This window comes from Lissotriton helveticus, chromosome 10 (assembly GCF_964261635.1).
Source record: "Lissotriton helveticus chromosome 10, aLisHel1.1, whole genome shotgun sequence".
NCBI classification, from domain to species: Eukaryota; Metazoa; Chordata; class Amphibia; order Caudata; family Salamandridae; genus Lissotriton; species Lissotriton helveticus.
The window spans coordinates 603,908,545-603,928,113 of NC_136071.1; the positions used below are offsets into that span (position 1 = coordinate 603,908,545).

The 19,569-nt window shown below is 45.0% G+C and overlaps 1 protein-coding gene across 1 annotated transcript in view; it reads left to right on the forward strand.

The window, feature by feature from the left end:
* The window catches only part of SLX4 (SLX4 structure-specific endonuclease subunit), a 495,651-nt gene that overhangs the window by 64,857 nt on the left and 411,225 nt on the right, over nt 1–19,569 (forward strand). Inside the window, exon 5 of the mRNA XM_078663139.1 lies at nt 9,068–9,289. Coding sequence (XP_078519265.1) covers nt 9,068–9,289 — 222 coding nt within the window. The remainder of the gene's footprint in view (nt 1–9,067; nt 9,290–19,569) is intronic.

Genomic DNA, 19,569 nt, shown 5'->3' on the forward strand with positions numbered 1-19,569 from the left:
TAAGCACTCCTTTAGTACTTTGAAACTATTCACTGTTGAGATAATTTTACCAGGCAGCCCACTGGAAACTTGGGTTCTTATTGTCCACTTCGGCCATCCAATATAATAGCGCGGGCCAGGGTTATTCTTTCCCAGAGGGCAAAAAGTATTCCAATCCAATTCATAATCTAGGTAAAGGGATAGTGGAGGCCAAAGCCTCTGTGGCCACACATTCAGCGGCTTATTTTCTCACTGTGCGACACTGGGAATTTACACGTGGCCCGTACACCAGCAGTGGCCGTTAGCCTGGCCTCATAATGACGAAAGATAAGGTGTCGGGGGCACCCAGCAAACAGAGCACCATTTACAGATATACAGGGACAGCTGTCCAAACGCAAGAGCCTGGTGGTTCGGTCGGTGCTATGTCAGACAATGCGTCACTGATGGCTGCCATCGCACAATCCAGAGATATGTTGGATGTTAAAATAAGTGCAGTGGGCTTGGATGTTATGCTCATACGACAAGATCTGAGTAATGCAGTTGACGGGATCACAGGGTTTGAGACAATTCTGTAGGGCATGGGTACTCAGAAACTTTCTCTCGGGGGCCAAATTAACAGTGTGGTTTGTGTCCGAGGGCCGCACCGGTGGGGGCGGGTCAGTGGGGGAGAGGCGGGGCTAGAGCAACAAAAAAAACTCTGACCATGAGGTTGAACACAGGTCCCTGCAGCGGACGCCTTCGTCCATTGAGCCACCAGACCCTGCATACACACATCTCTCTTTCTCTCTCTCTCTCTCTCTCTCTGTCTCCCTACCTTCATCCCTCTCTCTATATCTCTCTCCCTCCCTCCCTCTATCTCTCTCTCTCCCCCTCCCTCCCTCTATCTCTCTCCCTCTCCCTCCCTCTATCTCTCTCTCTCTCCCTCCCTCTATCTCTCTCTCTCTCCCTCCCTCCCTCTCTCTCCCTCCCTCCATCCCTCTCTCCCTTTCTCCCTGTCTCCCTCTGTCTCCCTCACTCTGACTGTCTCACGCCCTCACTCCCTCTCACTCCCTCTCTCTCCCTCACTCTGACTGTCTCACTCCCTCTCTCTCTGTCTCCCTCTCTCCTTCCCTCTCCCCCTCCCTCTCCCTCCTTCTCCCACCCTCTCTCTCCCTCACTCTGACTGTCTCACTCCCTCTCTCTGTCTCCCTCTCTCCTTCCCTCTCCCACTCCCCCCTCTCTCTCCCTCCCTCTCTCCCTCTCTCTCCCTCTCTCTCCCTCTCTCTCCCTCACTCTGACTGTCTCACTCCCTCTCTCTCTGTCTCCCTCTCTCCTTCCCTCTCCTTCCCTCTCCCTCTCTCCCCCTCTCTCTCCCTCACTCTCCCTCACTCTGACTGTCTCACTCCTTCTCTCTCCCTCACTCTCTCTCCTTCCCTCTCCCTCTCCCTCCTTCTCCCTCCCTCTCCCTCCCTCACCCTCCCTCTCCTTCCCTCTCCTTCCCTCTCCTTCTCTCTCTCCCTCACTCCCTCACTCCCCTTCCCTCTCCCTCATTCCCCTTCCCTCTCCCTCCCTCTCCCTTCCTCTCCTTCCCTCCCTCACCCTCCCTCCCTCACCCTCACTCCCCTTCCCTCACTCCCCTTCCCTCACCCTCACTCCCCTTCCCTCACCCTCACTCCCCTTCCCTCACCCTCACTCCCCTTCCCTCACCCACCGTCCCTCACCCTCACTCCCCTTCCCTCACCCCCATTCACCCTCTCCCTCCCTCACTCCCCTTCCCTCTCTTCCTCCCTCCCTCTCTCCCCTTCCCTCCCTCCCCCTCACTCCCTCCGTTACTCCCCTTCCCTTACTCCCTTACTCACTCCCCTTCCCTCACTCCCCTTCCCTCACCCCCCTTCACTCGCTCCCCCTTCCCTGTCCCTCACTCCCCTTCCCTCTCTCCCTTCCCCACTCCCCTTCCTTCCCTCACTCCCTCCCTCCCCTCCCCACACTCCCTCCTTCCCTCCCTCCCCTTCCCTCACTCCCCTTCCCTCACCCCCTACCCTGCTCCCCCTTCCCTCTCTCCCTCCCCCACTCCCATTCCCTCTCTTTCTCCCCCACTCTACTTCCCCCTCTCTCTTCCTCCCCCACTCCCCTTCCCTCAGCAAGAGAAACACAATAGCAAACACAGCAAGCAAGGAATGTACAAAACTAGATAAATATTACAAACTTACAATGACTAATGGACTTTCTGGCGGGGTCTGAGAATGAGGGAATTAGTTCTAAAAGTGTCTTTGGAATAGAAGGGATTTGAGGTCCGCTTTGAAGATCCGAATGGAAGTGGTGACACGGAGCGATGGAGGAAGCGAGTTCTAGATTCCAGATTCAGATGCCGAGAGGGTGCAAAAAGCAAGTGAAAAATACCCACTGTGTACCCATGGGACTTCAATAACTCAATTTCCGTTCTCAATTATACACCACCACCATAAGTCTCTAAAAATAACCGGTATTAGATGTCATCAATACCTCCCACAACAAAGGATACTGAGCTGGGCCTCAGGAATCAGTAGATTTGAATGCTAGAAACAAAACAATTCCTTCCAATAATGGCAAAACAGAAGCAAATCATTCATTTTCTGTTTTGTTGGCGATGAAAATCTTACGGGTGGCAGGGTGCACACAAACTTGTTTTTGGTTGATGGGAACAAAACACTGTAAATGTTTAATTTCTAAAACAGAGAGATTATGGTAGGCCTCTGCGTTTAAACGGGCTGACCAAAATAATACAAAACAACACTACTTTTACAAAGTCCTCATTTCAAGGATTGCCAAAATAGACATGCTTGCAGACAAGTGAATACAAAAACAGCTAAACCCCTTATAAAATAAATCATCTGTTACAAACCAAAAACAACACACCGACCTACCCTGTCCATAAGAGGCAAACTATCTTTGCAGAAACAAGGCAGAAACGGATCTTGCCCTGCATAACACAGGAAAGAGGACACACATAACAGAAACAGACATTGTGCCCCTCCAGGCTCAATATATAATTCATGTGTCACTTGACCATCAACCCTGCTGGTCAAACAACACATTTCTCATCCCTTCACTGCATTTTTCATCGATTGGTTATTCCTCTAAATTTGGTCACAGAACCGCTTCCATGTTGTTGCGAATGACTGTTTTTGATACAGAGCGAATGCTTCAGTTTTTACACTTACCCCTCTTCTGCACCCAGCCTTCCTTGACAATAGTAATGTCAGTCATGGTAGCTCCCCTCTGCGCCCCCAACTTGAGGAATTTCTTGCTGCTGGGGCTGCTAGACTGATGCTGCGAGCCCTACCCACGGTTCAGCGATGAGTCAGCCTGCGACAGGAACGGCATCTCACCCTGTGTGTGCCCGGGCTGAGACAGCTTCTGGGCACACACACACACAGCCGCACCAGAGCACTTCACAGGTCTTTTAAAGACCATTTGCATGTTAGTGGGGCTTTCTTGTATTTCACCTCTTCTTAGGCCCCTGCAGCTCCGCTCTGCCTATCACTGGAATGAACCACCCGACTCCCACAGAGCAGCAGAGTCTCTTGGAGTCGCGCTCCGGTTGCACACACTCTTTAAAAATGTGTTTTTAAAACACGGGTACTATGTCTGCAGGGTCCGCGGGCTGCCAGGGAAGGCTTGCCGGGCCGCTGGCGGCCCGCGGGCCGTACTATGAGTACCCGTGCTATAGGGTGTCAAAGATACTGTTACTACCCTACAAAAAAAGGAACACACCCTGGAGACCCTCATGAAAGGCTTGACGACACGGGTGGAAGATGCGGAGAGACGGGCTGAAGAAATAACCTCTGCTTCATAGGCTTCTCAGAGGGCTGCAAAGGAAACAACATGGAGAAATTCCTTACTTCATGGCTCATAGACTGGCTTCCTCCTGATTCGCTGTCTCAATGCTTCATAATCGAGCAGGAACATAGGACTCTACTTCAAAAACTGCCCCCCAGAGCCAAGCTGACACTTGTCATAGCCCATAGATTCTATATCACCATGACAGGGACGCAAACCTAAAACGGGCCAGACTGAAGGATTCCCTTTCTTATTCCTCCCAAAGCATTATGATCTTTCCAGACTATACTAGACTGGTCCAACAGACACAACAATCCTTCACCGATCCTAAGGTCCGCTTGCGCAGTTCAAAGGTCCCATATGCGCTGCTGTTCCCAGCTCGGCTGAGAGTAATTTTTTAATCGAGCACACTTTTTTTGACTCTCCAGAAGACATATTTGTCTGGACAGATGAAGCAGTGAAAACTAAACCAAATACGCGGCCCCTTCTCTACTCGGACTCGTCCACCGGCGACCTAGCCCGCAAGCAGCCCAAACCCAAGGAGAAATGGAGCCGCAGATCCATATCCTGTTGACGCTACTAATCCCGCAGTGACTCCAACATAAGAACATTGGGGTCCCAACACAATTGACAAATTCCTGAATGTACTATATGCAGGGGTAAATTGTGCAAATTGCAGCTGCCGATGGCAAAAGATGAAGTGGGTTACTCCCCTCTCGAGAACATTCTTAGACTCTAGGGGATGTCTTAAGTATATGGGTAGATTTTTGGAGATACATTAGTGGGAGTGGGGCTCTGACCCCCGTTGGGGTCGGAGCTGCATCTACGCCGCAACACATACGTTAACCGTTTTGAGGTATACGGGGGTGGGAGTTGAAGATGTTTTGGTTTATACTTGTGCTGTGTCTAACCATCATATAAACAGTACCCACCTAATTAAGGCCACACACTGGCTTACTTTGCTACACATTTGCCGCTCAATCATATACCTACAGACATGACAGATGCCCCGTGGAATGAGTTCCGGATAGATAGCTGGAACGTAAGGGGTGTCCTGGACAAGATAAAATGGGGCGCTATTCTATGCCAGACCAAACGATATCAGGCAGAAGTTCTGCTGCTGCAGGAGACCCATCTCCTAGGTACGAAAACACCATGCCTCTCCAGATTTGGATACACACAGGAATCCACTCTGGATTCACAAAGGGCTCCCGTGGAATCGCTATCCTGATCCATCACAGGGTTTCCACACTAGAATATGGATAGGCCCACAGGATAGGTACATAGTCATAGTGGGCACAATGCATGGGAAACACATCGTCCTGGGTAGTGTATATGCTCCTCCACCCCTCAACTGGACTTTTGCGGAGCGCCTAACAGCGCTCTTGACTGAGACATGTAACAGATTGGCTGTTGTCAGAGGGGACTGGAATGACGTACTAAACCCGACTAAAGATAGATGGCGCGAGACGGAGGTACTGAAAATGACGCTGGCCTCACATTTGAGTTCCTTGGTGGAGGGACTGGGGTGGTTAGACACCTGGAGGAGACTTCACCCGACTGAGTAGGGATACACACATTATTCTGGGGTACACGACTCCTGCTCTTGCTTAGACTACATATTTCTGCCCTTCTGTTGCACCCACAGAGTGAGGTCCGCCAAGTTCTTTCCCAGGGGTTTATCGATCACTCCCAGGTGACACTTGGGCTCCAGATAGCGCCTGGGCGACCCGCCTTCCGCTGGCACCTTTCAACCTGGTAGTTACACGACAAACAATATGGGACACACATGCAACAAGCGATTGAGGACTACTTGGCTAGAAATGTGGGGTCGGTGGCATCAACTGAGACTTCATGGGAGACCATGAAGCAGATGCTTTGCCACATAGATATCTCCTTTTGTGCGGCACAATGCAACCACCGCCACGAAACACTAATGCGATCGGAGGCCCAACTCATACAATTGGAACGGTGTGGACCGGTTGAAAATGGTGGTCAGGCTCGTCAGCTGCTTCTTATGCTGCAGATACACGCTAGCGAACTCCTAGATGAAGCTAGACAAGCGTGGCTCGCCTGACGGAGCAGGTTTTACCAGTGGTGTCACAAATCTATTACACTACTACACCGCCTGTGTAAGCAGGCATTGCACCCAACTAATGTTCCAAGTATTCTCGGCCCGTACGGCAAGGTGCTCACTGAGCCTTCACAGATAGACACTAGTTTTGCAGCGTACTATACAGAGTTATATGCCCCAAGAGAGCTCATACCAGAGGCAACTATACAACGCTTTATAGATGATCTGCCGCTCTCGGCCGCACCAAGAGCCGACTTAGATTCCCCTCTTTCAATCGAGGAGCTAGTGGCTGCTTTGAGGGACCTGCAAACGGGCAAAGCACCGGGTCCTAATGGCTTCCTGTGTGAGTTCTTTAAGATTTACTATCCCCAACTCGGCACCCACTACCTGGAGGTGGTAAATGCAGCCGTGGATGCGGGCCAGCTCCCACCAGATTGGAGACACGCCAAAGTGGTGGTTTTCCTTAAACTCGGCCGACCCCATGAGCAACACACCTCGTACTGCCTGATTTCTTTACTGAATGTTGGAGCAAAAATACTGGCTATAGCTCTTGCCAACCGCTTAATGACATATATTACAGAATTGGTGCATCCAGATCAGGCACCTCATCAGGCAACGCATCACAACATTTGTTGTGACACAATGCCTGTATATAGATCTTACAGCTTTGGTACGCGCGGTGGGAACAGTTTCCCACATCTTCCCTGTAGGCAGAGGCACCCGTCAAGGATGTTCACCATCTCCCTACCTGTTCGTGTTAGCGATGGAACCGTTGGCAGGGCGGGTTAGAATTGATGCACAGGTGCGTGGATTTGAATGATTTGGTGGGATCTCAGACCACATAGAATTATATGCGGATGATGTTCTATTTTTTCTATCTGATCTTAACAGGACGGGCCAGCAACTGCTTCGCATCATGCAGATTTTTGGTGAGACATAAGGCCTCTTCAGGAAATACTTGGGGGTCTTTTTGTCAGCTTCTCAACATACGTCATTGGAGAAAAACCTTGCCCCATATGGACACAGGTTAAGGATCAGATGCGAGACTGGTCGCACTTGCCCCAGGCTATATATGGATGAGCCGCCATCTTCAATATTGTCTCTCTTACTCGTCTGCTGTATCAGATACAGAGCCATCAATATCCGATACCGATTACGTGGTTCCGACACATTAACGCAACTTTGGGGCAGTTCCTGTGGGGAGGTGGCTCCTCCCCGTTAGCCTTACGAACTTGCTTCCAATTCACTTATTGCGGGGGGGTGGCTACAGCAGATATCCAATGATACTACGCCGCCTCTCACCTACTGGTGATAAATGAATTGTGGTATGGCTATAGGCAAGACCCGGCATATGCAGTGGAACGCTGGTTAATGGGAGATACAACCTTCTACATATACCTTTATGCGGGACCGGCGCTAGGGGCTCTGCCACCGGCAGTGAGAGTGGTGTTTAGAACCTGGAAACAATCTCTACGTAAGATGGGATGGTGGGGAAGGCTGACAAGTGAGACCCCTCTATGGCACAATGGCCGAATGTCCCAACTGGCCACACTGGCTGGATTTCGGGACTGGGACAATATTGGCATCTCTACGCTTGGGGCATTAATGCAGGGATGGGCCCTAAAATTAATTGTTCCCAGGAACTCCAAAAAGAGTATGACATGCCCCGTACACAATGTTATAAATATCTTCAATTTCAACATGCCATTTCTTCCTACATCACTCGAATTGACCCCCTGCCTGAATTGAGTCCAATAGAAGCCGAGGTTTTTATGGGGGGCCTCGAGGATCATAAAATTACTAAGATATATCAGTCCCTTGTCACCAATACCTCTACCGCACTGGACACACTGAGAGAGGCATGGCTTTCAGACTTGGGCCAGATCAAAGACGACGACCGGACGAAAGCGTTGGCTTCCCTACGTGGTGCAGCCATTGCCTCGCGATTAAGACTCCTCCAGTTTAAGTATTTGCACTAGGTGTGCTAATCTAGACATAGGCTTTGGAGGGCAAGACTAGTGGACTTCCCTGTTTGTCTGTGGTGCTCAACTGAAGAGGGCAACTTCCTACATACCACATAGCAATGTATGACACTAAATTATGAAACAGGGTTATGATGTGCGTCTCTGAGATGCTGGGCTGGGACATTCCTATGGCACCACGATTGGTTCTACTGCACATTACAGAAGGGATCGGAGGTAACAGGTATAAGGGACTCTTATTGTTCCTAGGCCTCACCTTGGCAAATAGAGACATCACTACAGCCTCTCCCCCGGTACTGGCGGTCTGGAAAAAGGGGATGTACCATTGCATGGGTATGGAGCTGCCTATATTTAAGGCCAGGGGATGCCTGCAGAAATACCCTAAAATCTGGAAGAGATGGACAGAATACAGGGGCCTCTATATCGAGCCCACAACGGAAGTGTTATGTGATCCATTAATATCCCCGACACAATGGCGGGGGGGTACAAACATGAGAGACAATAGAACAGATATAGCACAATTGGTTACATTTCAAAATGTTTATGACTCCATTTACTCTGTATTGGTTTGATTGTTTAGTGCGCTCTACAAATTTCCTGATTGACTAATTGATAAGATGGAAGTCGACAATATTAAAATATCGCTGGTCCGTCCCGCAAACCTGGTTGAACCAAATTGTCTAAGAAGTGGAACTTTGAATACATCACAGAAATCATCTTTTGTGAATGTTTAAACTTTGGTTGTGGTGCTATTGAGGAAGAAATACTTTCTTTTGATATTTACTAGTGAATAAACATTTGTAAACATTTGTAACAAATGAACGAAGTCTGTCTCTATACATGATTCCTGTGACAGAAAGCTTCACTCATCATCTTGGTGTTGTTTTAGCTCTAAAGACCTATTTGTAAAATTGTACATATGAATGATTAGAGTGCCGGGGTATTCGTTTTGTGTATATATTGAACCAAATTGTATTGGGCTGTTAACACAATAAAATTGGTTCTTAAAAAAGTACACTTATGTGGAAAGTCATTTTATGTTAAAACCAGAAAGAACGTCCTGTCCTAAAGCCTGTGCAAAACAGAAAATTGTGTGTGAAACTATGCTTGGCCATCACAACTAAAATCCAGTTAACCTAGCCTGTTCCCAGTCCTGAAGAGAAGGACGAAAGTTGTGAAAAAAACTTAAAATGTCTAATGGTATGCAAAATTGATTCTTGTTTGCTTTCCACAGGTGTCTGGATGAAGTTGAGATGTCAGACGTTCCTTCAGCAGCACCTGCAGCTTCCAGAATCCCAGAGTGCCCAATCTGTGGCAAACAGTTTAGCACAGTCAAAAGCAGAGCTGCTCACTTGAAGCGATGTGCAGTCACAATGCAGGTCCATCCACAGATGTTGCTTCAGGCTGTCCAGATGCAGACAATGGACTCTGAGGTTTCAGTTCCTTCTATGGCAAGGTGAGAGGGAGTACTAAACTTCGGCAATATCATAAATATCTCTATAGAGCGACAAGCTCTAGATTCTACATATCATACATGTGAGTGGAGATATGGAAGCTCAATAATCACATAGGACTTCTTGGTGCTAGGATAGCAGTGTACAAAGGGAGAACACAAACACAGAATTTTAGACATGGCAGATAATCTTTCCCTGTGTATAGGAGCCTTCTGATCAAACAACTTGCCAAAGAGAGAGTTCGGGTGAGTCCTCGCCCAAAGTTGGGAAGCCAGCACTGAAAAAGCCCTACCATCATCGCAGGCAGTATGAGATGGAACATGTTTGTGTAATTTTTTAAGAGTCCATTGAGGCTCCCCTGCACAAAAAGCTTGATGTACCAAACACAGCACTTAAAATGGATACTCGGCAGACCAGATAGGCAGTGTAGTGAGCCCCAAACTTAAAACACCTTCAAGAATTGCACATTCCCAGAATCCGTTCTGAACCCTCTGTTACTGTTGGATGAGTTTGGTAGGAAGCCCAAGATAGTATGTGTTGACGTCATTGCGCCTAGAGTACACCAGCTTGGGGGGAGGGTGAGTAAGTTTTGAGGTTGAACTTTTATGCACAGTCCAGTGAAATGTTTCACTAAGAAGGGAAGCAGAAAATGAGTTAAGAATGCGCCTCACTATTCTGATATCAAGATCCACAGGACTGCATTGAATGGCAAATGGTATTAAGAGCAAGTTCCTTCGTTGCAGAAAAGGATTCCAGTGGAAGTTCACAATTAATTCCATTGGCTGCTACTGTGTCCATGTTCCAGGTCTTGGAGTGCTGTGCAAGTTGTTGGTTTGTGCAGCAGTGTGTGCCTCCTGATCCTTCTGTTATAATTCTAAGCTCATGTTAGATTCTGGCAGAGCGGCTGAGGGGAAATGGCTGGGTTCTGCGCTACATGGTGCATCTCAGGAGGTTGGGGGGATTTAGACCCTTATCCTCTGCAAGTATAATTTCAGCCCCCCCATGCCCTAGCTGTAACCCCTCATCCTTAGCTGGGGGGTGTGAGTTTTAGTGTGCATTCAGGTGTTTTTGTAACCTTTGCATTGTGTGGGGGGCCTGCTGGTGCAATCTCCATTTCCAACATTGCTGGTTTCTGATTTCCAAAACAGTGCTTTCACCGGAGGGATCTGGTGACCTTCCTGCATTCCCACATTTTTCAGACCATATTGGAACCGGGACAGCTTTTCAATGTTGTGTATAGATTTTTTCTTTACGATCCATGCACCTGGAAGTACAGCTCTTTGGTCAATCGTCCATAGTTTTCTGGTGTCTTCATTTCCTCTGGAGATACAGGACTGCGGAAGCAGGAGTTGGTAGGGACGTTTTCTCCAGATAGAACTGTTCCCGTCCTCATTCGAATTTTTCAGTTGTTAGTGAGATTTATTGGAGTTTTCACTTGATGCTACCGATACTGCCCTCATTAGGAGGAGAATTGATAGTGAGCAACCCAATATACTCTTGAGGGTTTGGGCAAAAGATATGGTAGGGTAACAGTACCTTCAAGGGATTTTAATAAACAACAGAATTTAAAAACACTTAGAGAGTCGAATCATATGAGCTTAGTAATTTAACCCAATGATGCAGTTTATGCAGCAACAGAAATTATATGTATTAAAAGATTGTCACTTATTAGTAATCAGTGGAAGGAGAGAGCAAAAAGGAATTTAAAAGGCGGGTGTATATAGACAAAAAAGTGTTTAATCTTTTTTCTTTTTTCAAATCAAATTAAAACGTTGAGTACAAGAAAAGGCAAAGATGCAGAAGGGTAAATACATTAGTCTACACAATCCTTACTACATCAATTGCTAAGGCTTTTCTACCTATTACAAATTTAATTGAGTGTTCAATGGTAGATAAAGCCACAGTCGACGTTTCGGTCTCTATTCTTTCGTGTAGGAGACCATCCTCCGGACATGGATTTCATATCTTGAGTACCCTAAAAGTGATAACAGATTAAAAATTAAAATACTGTCTCAGCCCATTAAAGGGATGATATACTTAATATATATAACACCCAGAAAAGCTCTCAACTACTGAACATACAATTAAATTTCGATATACCTATAAATCGTAACACAATCATGACAGTTGTAGAATCACAGATTCCATGCATATTGTAAGCTTGTGGAATTTCTATTATTGTTTCCATCATGGATGGGATTAAGTGAAACATTCTGTAGATGAAATGATCATGTATATGAAGTCCCTCAGTATCATGCAATGCATGTCCTAGACAATATCAATTCTAAGTCATACATAAATCTATGTTAACATAAGAAAAACCATATTCACCAAGCGGAACATTCGAGCTGAAACACACATATTCTATTGATTCGGACATGGATATATTTCTCAAGTTGTTATCCTGTCAAAGGGGTGGCATAAAGATTACCATATTCTATTGATTCGGACATGGGTATATTTCTCAAGTTGTTTAACATGTCAAAGGAGTGGCAAAGAGATTACCATTATTTCAAACATATTTATATACCTCGTTCTTATATGTGCCCAGACCCGAGATTGAATTGTCTAGTGCTGTTACTGGTTCGATAATTTCGTGTGGTGTGATGAAGTATCCTATGGTAGGGCAGTAAAATGAGATACATTTCGGTATCATCACATATCCATGTTAAACAACTTGAGAAATATACCCATGTCCGAATCAATAGAATATGGTAATCTTTATGCCACCCCTTTGACATGATAACAACTTGAGAAATATATCCATGTCCGAATCAATAGAATATGTGTGTTTCAGCTCGAATGTTCCGCTTGGTGAATATGGTTTTTCTTCTGTTAACATAGATTTATGTATGACTTAGAATTGATATTGTCTAGGACATGCATTGCATGATACTGAGGGACTTCATATACATGATCATTTCATCTACAGAATTTTTCACTTAATCCCATCCATGATGGAAACAATAATAGAAATTCCAAAAGCTTACAATATGCATGGAATCTGTGATTCTACAACTGTCATGATTGTGTTACGATTTATAGGTATATCGAAATGTAATTTTATGTTCAGTAGTTGAGAGCTTTTCTGGGTGTTATATATATTAAGTATATCATCCCTTTAATGGGCTGAGACAGTATTTTAATTTTTAATCTGTTATCACTTTTAGGGTACTCAAGATATGAAATCCATGTCCTGAGGATGGTCTCCTACATGAAAGAATAGAGACCGAAACGTCGACTGTGGCTTTATCTATCATTGAACACTCAATTAATTTTGTAATAGGTAGAAAAGCCTTAGCAATTGATGTAGTAAGGATTGTGTAGACTAATGTATTTACCCTTCTGCATCTTTGCCTTTTCTTGTACTCAACGTTTTAATTTGATTTGAAAAAAGAAAAAAGATTAAACACTTTTTTGTCTATATACACCCGCCTTTTAAATTCCTTTTTGCTCTCTCCTTCCACTGATTACTAATAAGTGACAATCTTCTAATACATATAATTTCTGTTGCTGCATAAACTGCATCATTGGGTTAAATTACTAAGCCCATATGATTCGACTCTCTAAGTGTTTTTTAATTCTGTTGTTTATTAAAATCCCTTGAAGGTACTGTTACCCTACTCATTAGGAGGAGGCTTCTGGGACTTTTATTTATTTTATTGATTTGTTCTGCTGTTCTGCTTTTCTTCTGTTTGTTTATTTTGAAACATGACCTAGACCTCTGCTCTTGTCCTCCTTGGTCCTCTATTGGTTTCTGTTTCTATCTCTTCTTCTCACCGTACCATTAATGCATTTATTTATTGTACTGTTATACTAACTGTGTGTAAAGGGCTTTGGGTAAAAGCACTTTTGTACATGCAGTATATATTAATAGAGAAAACGTCCACACGGATCACAGGTGGATGCAAGTGTTGTTGGAAGAGAGGAGAGATTCTTTCTAAAAAGCCCGAACGTGTCGAAAGCTAACTAGACGGCCTTAACCTCCCCTCCTATAAATAGCTCTGTGTCCAACTTGAAACCAAGGTTTCTTTGACCTCATTCTTAAACTAGTTTTACCATGAACTGAAAAATAATTATTCTGGTAAATAATTACTAAAGCACCAAACCTAGTGCCCATTATCAGATGAAGGCAAGAGTAGATTTTGTGAAGCAGCTGGTATAGCACCTGCATAGTTGGCCAACATAGGAACTTTAAAATTCACCATCAATCTGGGAATATCAGCTAAAATGTTTAACTATAACAGTATGAAAATGCATGTGTTCAGCTGGTTCAGTTGGTTTTGCAGCCTGTACACGTCATTGTGTGGTTTGCACTCCAGTCAAATAAACTGTCTTTGAACTCCACCCCCCCTTATGAAACACTGTACCTTATATTTTCTTCAGAATTTTGAGGGAATGGCACACCTCTATGTAGCACTTTATATATTGTTTACTATATGTTAAAACAGTTGATGCACCCTACATGGTCCATCTAATTCAAAACAGGACCCTACAGCTGGGCTTATTTTTGTCCTAATTGGGTACTCAGATAAGGGGAAACAATCACCTAATACCAGCCTTTGGTTAGTTAGACAGGAGGCTCAAGTGAATGTATTAGAACATCTCTTCTTTTTTGCTTTTACATCTGTTTATTCAAAGAAAAGAAAACCACAAAGAGAACAGAGGAATGCCATTACAGAAGTATTCACTAATCATATATTCCCCACCCAAAGGAACCTCCAAATGTAGACCAAACAATCAGGACCTAAACTCCGAGCAGATATAATGCTGCAGCCCAAAGGGCTCAAAAGGGAGCAGAGGAAAGCAGATGGACAAGAGAATGGAATCGAAGGCAGTCGAGTAGAACAAAACTCCCAAATAATTTCGTATGCTTTGACCACCGAAGAAGGGTCCTTGGAGGGGATAGCTAAAGACTCACCCATGCACTTCTAATTTGGAAGCCAAGAACGGAGTTCTAAGCCGGATAAAGCAACCATTATCCAGGGCCACTGGAAAGACAAACGAGAAACACCTCTGCGGATTCCAGTCGGATAAAAACATAATGCTTTCCACCATGATGAACCCTGAGCTTTACTGGGAACTCTGTAGAGACAACAAGGCCTTCACCTACCTTCTCCCCTTCACTAACAGCAACTCGTATTTTCTGCACATGGTGTGAGTTAGGGTGTAGATCAGGAAAGAACAACAAAAGGCTCTCACTAAATAGCACCATCTTATTTATGGTTTTCTGGATGTGAAATCCACTGTCTCCTATTCGCAGAGATGAGTGTCACTGGCAATGCTTCTTCGGCTGTGTTGTCCGCAGATTTGTTGTCTTTTTGTCGCCTTAGATGGGGATATTATGTATGTTTCATAATTTGCTGGCTCTACCGGCAGCTCCAATAGATCCCTCAGTACATTCTCCATTCCATTTGAATTGTCTATAGGCAGCAAGGGCACCCCTAGCACTCAAAAGAATTGCTCCTCTCTGATGATTATCCGTGACAGACCGGTGTCCAGTTTTAAAATACTGTAATTTGCTAATCTTTTAAGGTCACCAAATCTGCCATCATGGATACAGTTTCCATCAAGTCAAGATGCTGCCACTGGACTGTTTCTCATTGCTTTTAGGCCGAGTTCCACACTTTTCCCTACCTCAGTGGCCCAACATGTGCTGGACTGACGCATCCACAGCCGGAGTCTTTGTTGTTTTCTGTTTCAAGACCGCGTGAAGCACATAGATTTCAAAAGAGCACTTTCGCCAGGTGTTGGCTTCAAGTTCTCAGATGATCTTGCTCTGTCAATTGCCGCTGGCTCTTCCTATTTACATTGCTTCATAAATCTTTGTGTTATTCTCGTCGCCCATGTTGCTTCCCTCAATCTGTTGTTCCTAAGTGCTGTATATTGGACAGCAGATCCCCAAGCATACTAAACCTGGTTCCTACTAGACCCTCTAAGCAAGGTCAGAACAACCAGAAATTGCAGTTATCACTTATTGCTTTGATTTCTCAATATGCGGGCGGGTGTCTTTTATTGTCCTACTTCCAATTTCTGTCTGTTTTCACCTGTAATTCTAATTTGTAGGTTGCTAGGCTGGTCATTTTTGGTATTTGTTAGAATGCCCTCAGTGCTGACTCTTCACCTTCTATATTCTCCATTTAAAGTGACATTGCCTCACGACTACAGTTCCCATTATACAATAGATAATCTAGGATTGGGCGATCCCCCAGAGGGCCCGATGCCAGCGATTCTTCAGATGTGGAGCATTGTTTTACCTGCTGTTTGCCACGGATTAGTTCCACTAGTCCAGGGGAGTCTGGGGGTGCTTCAGCATCGGTTAGGCAGTCCAAGAGCGTTGCTACAGGTGCAAGGAATCCCTCTTTTGCTTTGTACAAGTCTTTTTGTCGCTGGTGTAGGTCTCTTCTGTCCTCTTTGATGCAGGTTGTTTAGAACTGAAGTTCTGGTGTAATGCTAGATTTAGGGGAGTTCAGGGTGTGGGAGCTAATAGTCAATGGGTAGTTAGTTCCTGCAGCTAGTCTGCCCCTGAGGTGACTATATCGGGGGGTGAGTCACCTTTTTTACACAGAATCTTCTATTCAGCCACTGCTAAAGATGGCAGTAATAACAATTTAGTGTACAGACCAGGCTGCCGTCCCTGAAGGTGTGGCAAGCCTTCTGCTGTGTACACAACCTTGCATAACTAATTTCCCGCCTGCTCGAGTGCAAATGTGCCTGGAGGAGGTCTGTTTCCTCCACTGGGAGTCAGCCCTGATGCCTATTTAAGGCGATGCAGCCTTTGAAGCTCCCCGCCATGATGTACCACCTCACTAGCCTGCTTGGGAGGAGTAAGGTGTAACCTTCTTCCTGCCCTAGCCTGCTTGGTAGTATGGAGATGTGGCCTCTTTCCTGCCCAAGCCTTTGTTCCTGATTCCCGGGAGTGGACACACTGCTTGACAGGAGGTCATAATCCTTTCTTGGCTGCAGCAAACGTGGGAAGTGCGGGCTGGCCAGTTAGAGCACAGAGCAGCTGGGACAACCAGTTGGGCAACCTCCAATGTAGCCACTTGTTTGTATGTCACTTCATACAAGGCACAAGATTTGTGTCAGGGGTGAGAAGGCATGTTGTTGGATACCAAACATGACATATTAAGGAGGTATCATAATGGAACTGCCAACCTCGCGAATATCCCCGAATGGCAGCCCATGTTATCCCACGGACAGCTAAAAAGTCTAGTAGTTTCTAATGGAGTACGCCACTATAGGGAAATATAGGTTTGCACTTGTATGGCCTCACCTTTAATATACTGTACCCTGCCTTCTGGGCACAGGAGGCCTTCCTTAGGGGTGTCTGACATATATTAAAAATACTGTATTGACTGTGCTGAACATACTGAGGGCACAGTGGAGCAGTATGACCTGCTCCTGCAGTATGCCCTGCTCCTGCAGCCTGGAATGGCATACCTGCTCTCAGTAGTTTACTTGGGTCACTCAGGGTGGCAAAAAACCATGTTACAGCCCTGGGGACCCGTTTACCACCTATGCCTGGGGTACACCAGGTACCATATACTAAGGACATATAAGGGGGGTATAGTCTATCAATTTGGGATTGCCATGTTGAACATAACAGTTTTAGGGAGAGCACACTGGCACTGGAGCACTGTCAAAGGGGAAAATCAGCATCTAGCAGTCCAAAAATGGAGGCAAAAAGTGGGGGACATCTGCAAAAAATTCCTGTTTTCTTACACATGGCAAATGGAAAACTCTGTGGGATGGACCAGGGCCTGTCATTGGTAAAAAAGGGGTTGAGGGCTATGCATTCCATCTTATCCATCAAGAAGGAATGGATACATTGTAACACTGTGCCTGACACACCTATTTAGGAGTGGTACACAGTATTGTGTGATTGGTGCGGTTGAACAATGCTGAGAGGTCTGAAAGCTTGGATAACAGGGAGATAGGTCCTTGGGACGTATGGTCAGCTGGACCCTCTATAGTATTTGTGAAAAAACAAGTGCTGGCCATACAGGAAGTTTTTGGGTCTCCTTCTTTTAGAGTGACAAAATAAAGTTTTATTTCAGAATTTGTCTGGTATTATTTATTTTATACCCTTCTACTTTTTGTTTTCAAAATTCAAAAGATTCGTTATACAAAAAAGACATACCCAATTACATTTATCATACAATATGTTCAAAAGCATATAAAAACATTACACATAACAAACAGTACATATATCTGAATTTCATATATACATTAACACAAAAACTTGTGCATCAACATCATTAATCATATTTGCACTAACTTTTCTATGAAGAGAAAAGTTCTCTATGCTCAAAGATAAGGAGAAATCAGGTGGAGAAAACAATCTATGTACACAACAATGCAAGTTAGGCTGAGAGAGTCAATCAAAAGCTCAGTCCAACACAAAGATAGTTGTTTTAAGCAGTTATCGAATGCTTCTCTCCAAATGGCCGACGCGTTTCGAACTCGCTATTTTACTTAGCGTGTTCTCGTCAGGGCATAATGACTCTATCCTGTAAGGGTTATGCAAAAATAAAAAAGAGAAATGACGTCAGTTCTTACTAAATCTCAAATAGCCTAATCAAGTAAAAAGCTCCAACTCATGGATTCATACCTTATATTAAACGTCACTGGTGGATGGGGTTCAATGTGCGCTATAAAATCCCCGGTCGTGATATCTAAGGGGGATGAATGGAAGGGGATCAGGATCAGTTATGTGTACCAATAGAGAGCCAGATGCCTTATGCCGAACACACGTGAGCCTCGCTCTTACCTGCGAGTGCTCGCGTCTCTTTTCAAGTTTGATTTTTGGTTTTGCCTTCGTGCACAGGGGAGCCCCCCTGGGTGCACTGGAACCTGCCAAAAAGGGGGAAGATGGTCACTAAACCATGTAATATCCCTTATCAGTATTGTGGTTCTCCGAAATTGTATAAAAAAGTACCTTCGACTTTAAGTTTAAGGAGTAGTCTGCCGGCCACTCGATCTTGGTTATTCACCTCGTGACAACAGGTGCCTCCCGATGAGACGTCCGGGTACGCACAATGTTAGCTATCTGCCGAAACAACAACAGAGAAGTGCGTTCGGTTAGCAAACCGCTTCTTTGCATTGCTTGGAGCGCGCTCGCGGTTTTGCAAGGGCGGAGAGCACATACCTAGTTCCCGCTGTTCAGTCTGCCTTCATCACTCGTACTGGCAATCCATCAGTGCGCCATGTTTGGAAGAGGCGTGACTATTTTATTGTCACATGATTGATGGATTTCTGGGACATGTAGTCCACTTGTAATTTGGAGAACGCACGTGGGGCTAATTTGGCTGAAACACGCAAATGTTTGGTGAACTGATTTTACTTAAAAACGAAGAATTTTAATTTTGTCACGAAATACACAAGATTGAGGGAAAAATCGTAATTTGGAGAACGCACATAGGGATCTAGTTATGAATATAAAACAGGGATTTTATAGCCTGGAAATTTCTGACATGGAATTCAATCCAGTTTGGAAACTGTTGAATCGCAAGATTAAATAGGCTTCTTTCCTAAGTAAAACATCATCCACATCCAGGACTGTTTTCGTATGCCCTATGGTATATAGGACCGTCCATTTGAAATCGGTCTCTGAATGACCCTGTTCTATAAAATGTTGAACCATGGGTGCCGATACCACTTTAGTTTTAATCCGGGATCGATGTTGTGTAATGCGAGTATTGATCTGTTGATTTGTTTTCCCAATATAGAGTTTGTCGCAACCACACATGATTGCGTAGACCACATTCCTGGTTCTACAATTACTGAAACTCTCATTTCTCCATCGTGTCCCCCGATGGATGAATTCACTGCCCTCAATCGTTGATTCACACGAGACACAGTTACCACACCTATGGTGGCCTGTTATCTGTTTCATGCCCCATATTGAAAGCAGGTCATGTTTTGGTTTTTCTATCCTTACATCTGCCCGTACCATGTGTTGACCAATACTCCTATTCTTTTTGAAGGCAAAGATAGGTTTTGGAAATGGACATTCTAAGTCTTCCAATAAATGCCAATTTTTAAGTATGGTTTGCCGTACTTGGTGGGCATGGGGACCGAACGTGGTTACACAGACAAGTTTGTCTAAATCTTGTTTCACCTTACGTTCAAAGAGACACTCACGTGGTGTAAATCGTGCTCTCTTGCGTGCATGTTTCAGTAATTTGGCAGGCTAACCCCTGTTGGTCATCTCATCGCAAAATTTCTGTGCATGTTGGTCATAGTCTGTTATCTCAGAGCAGTTTCTTCATATACGAAG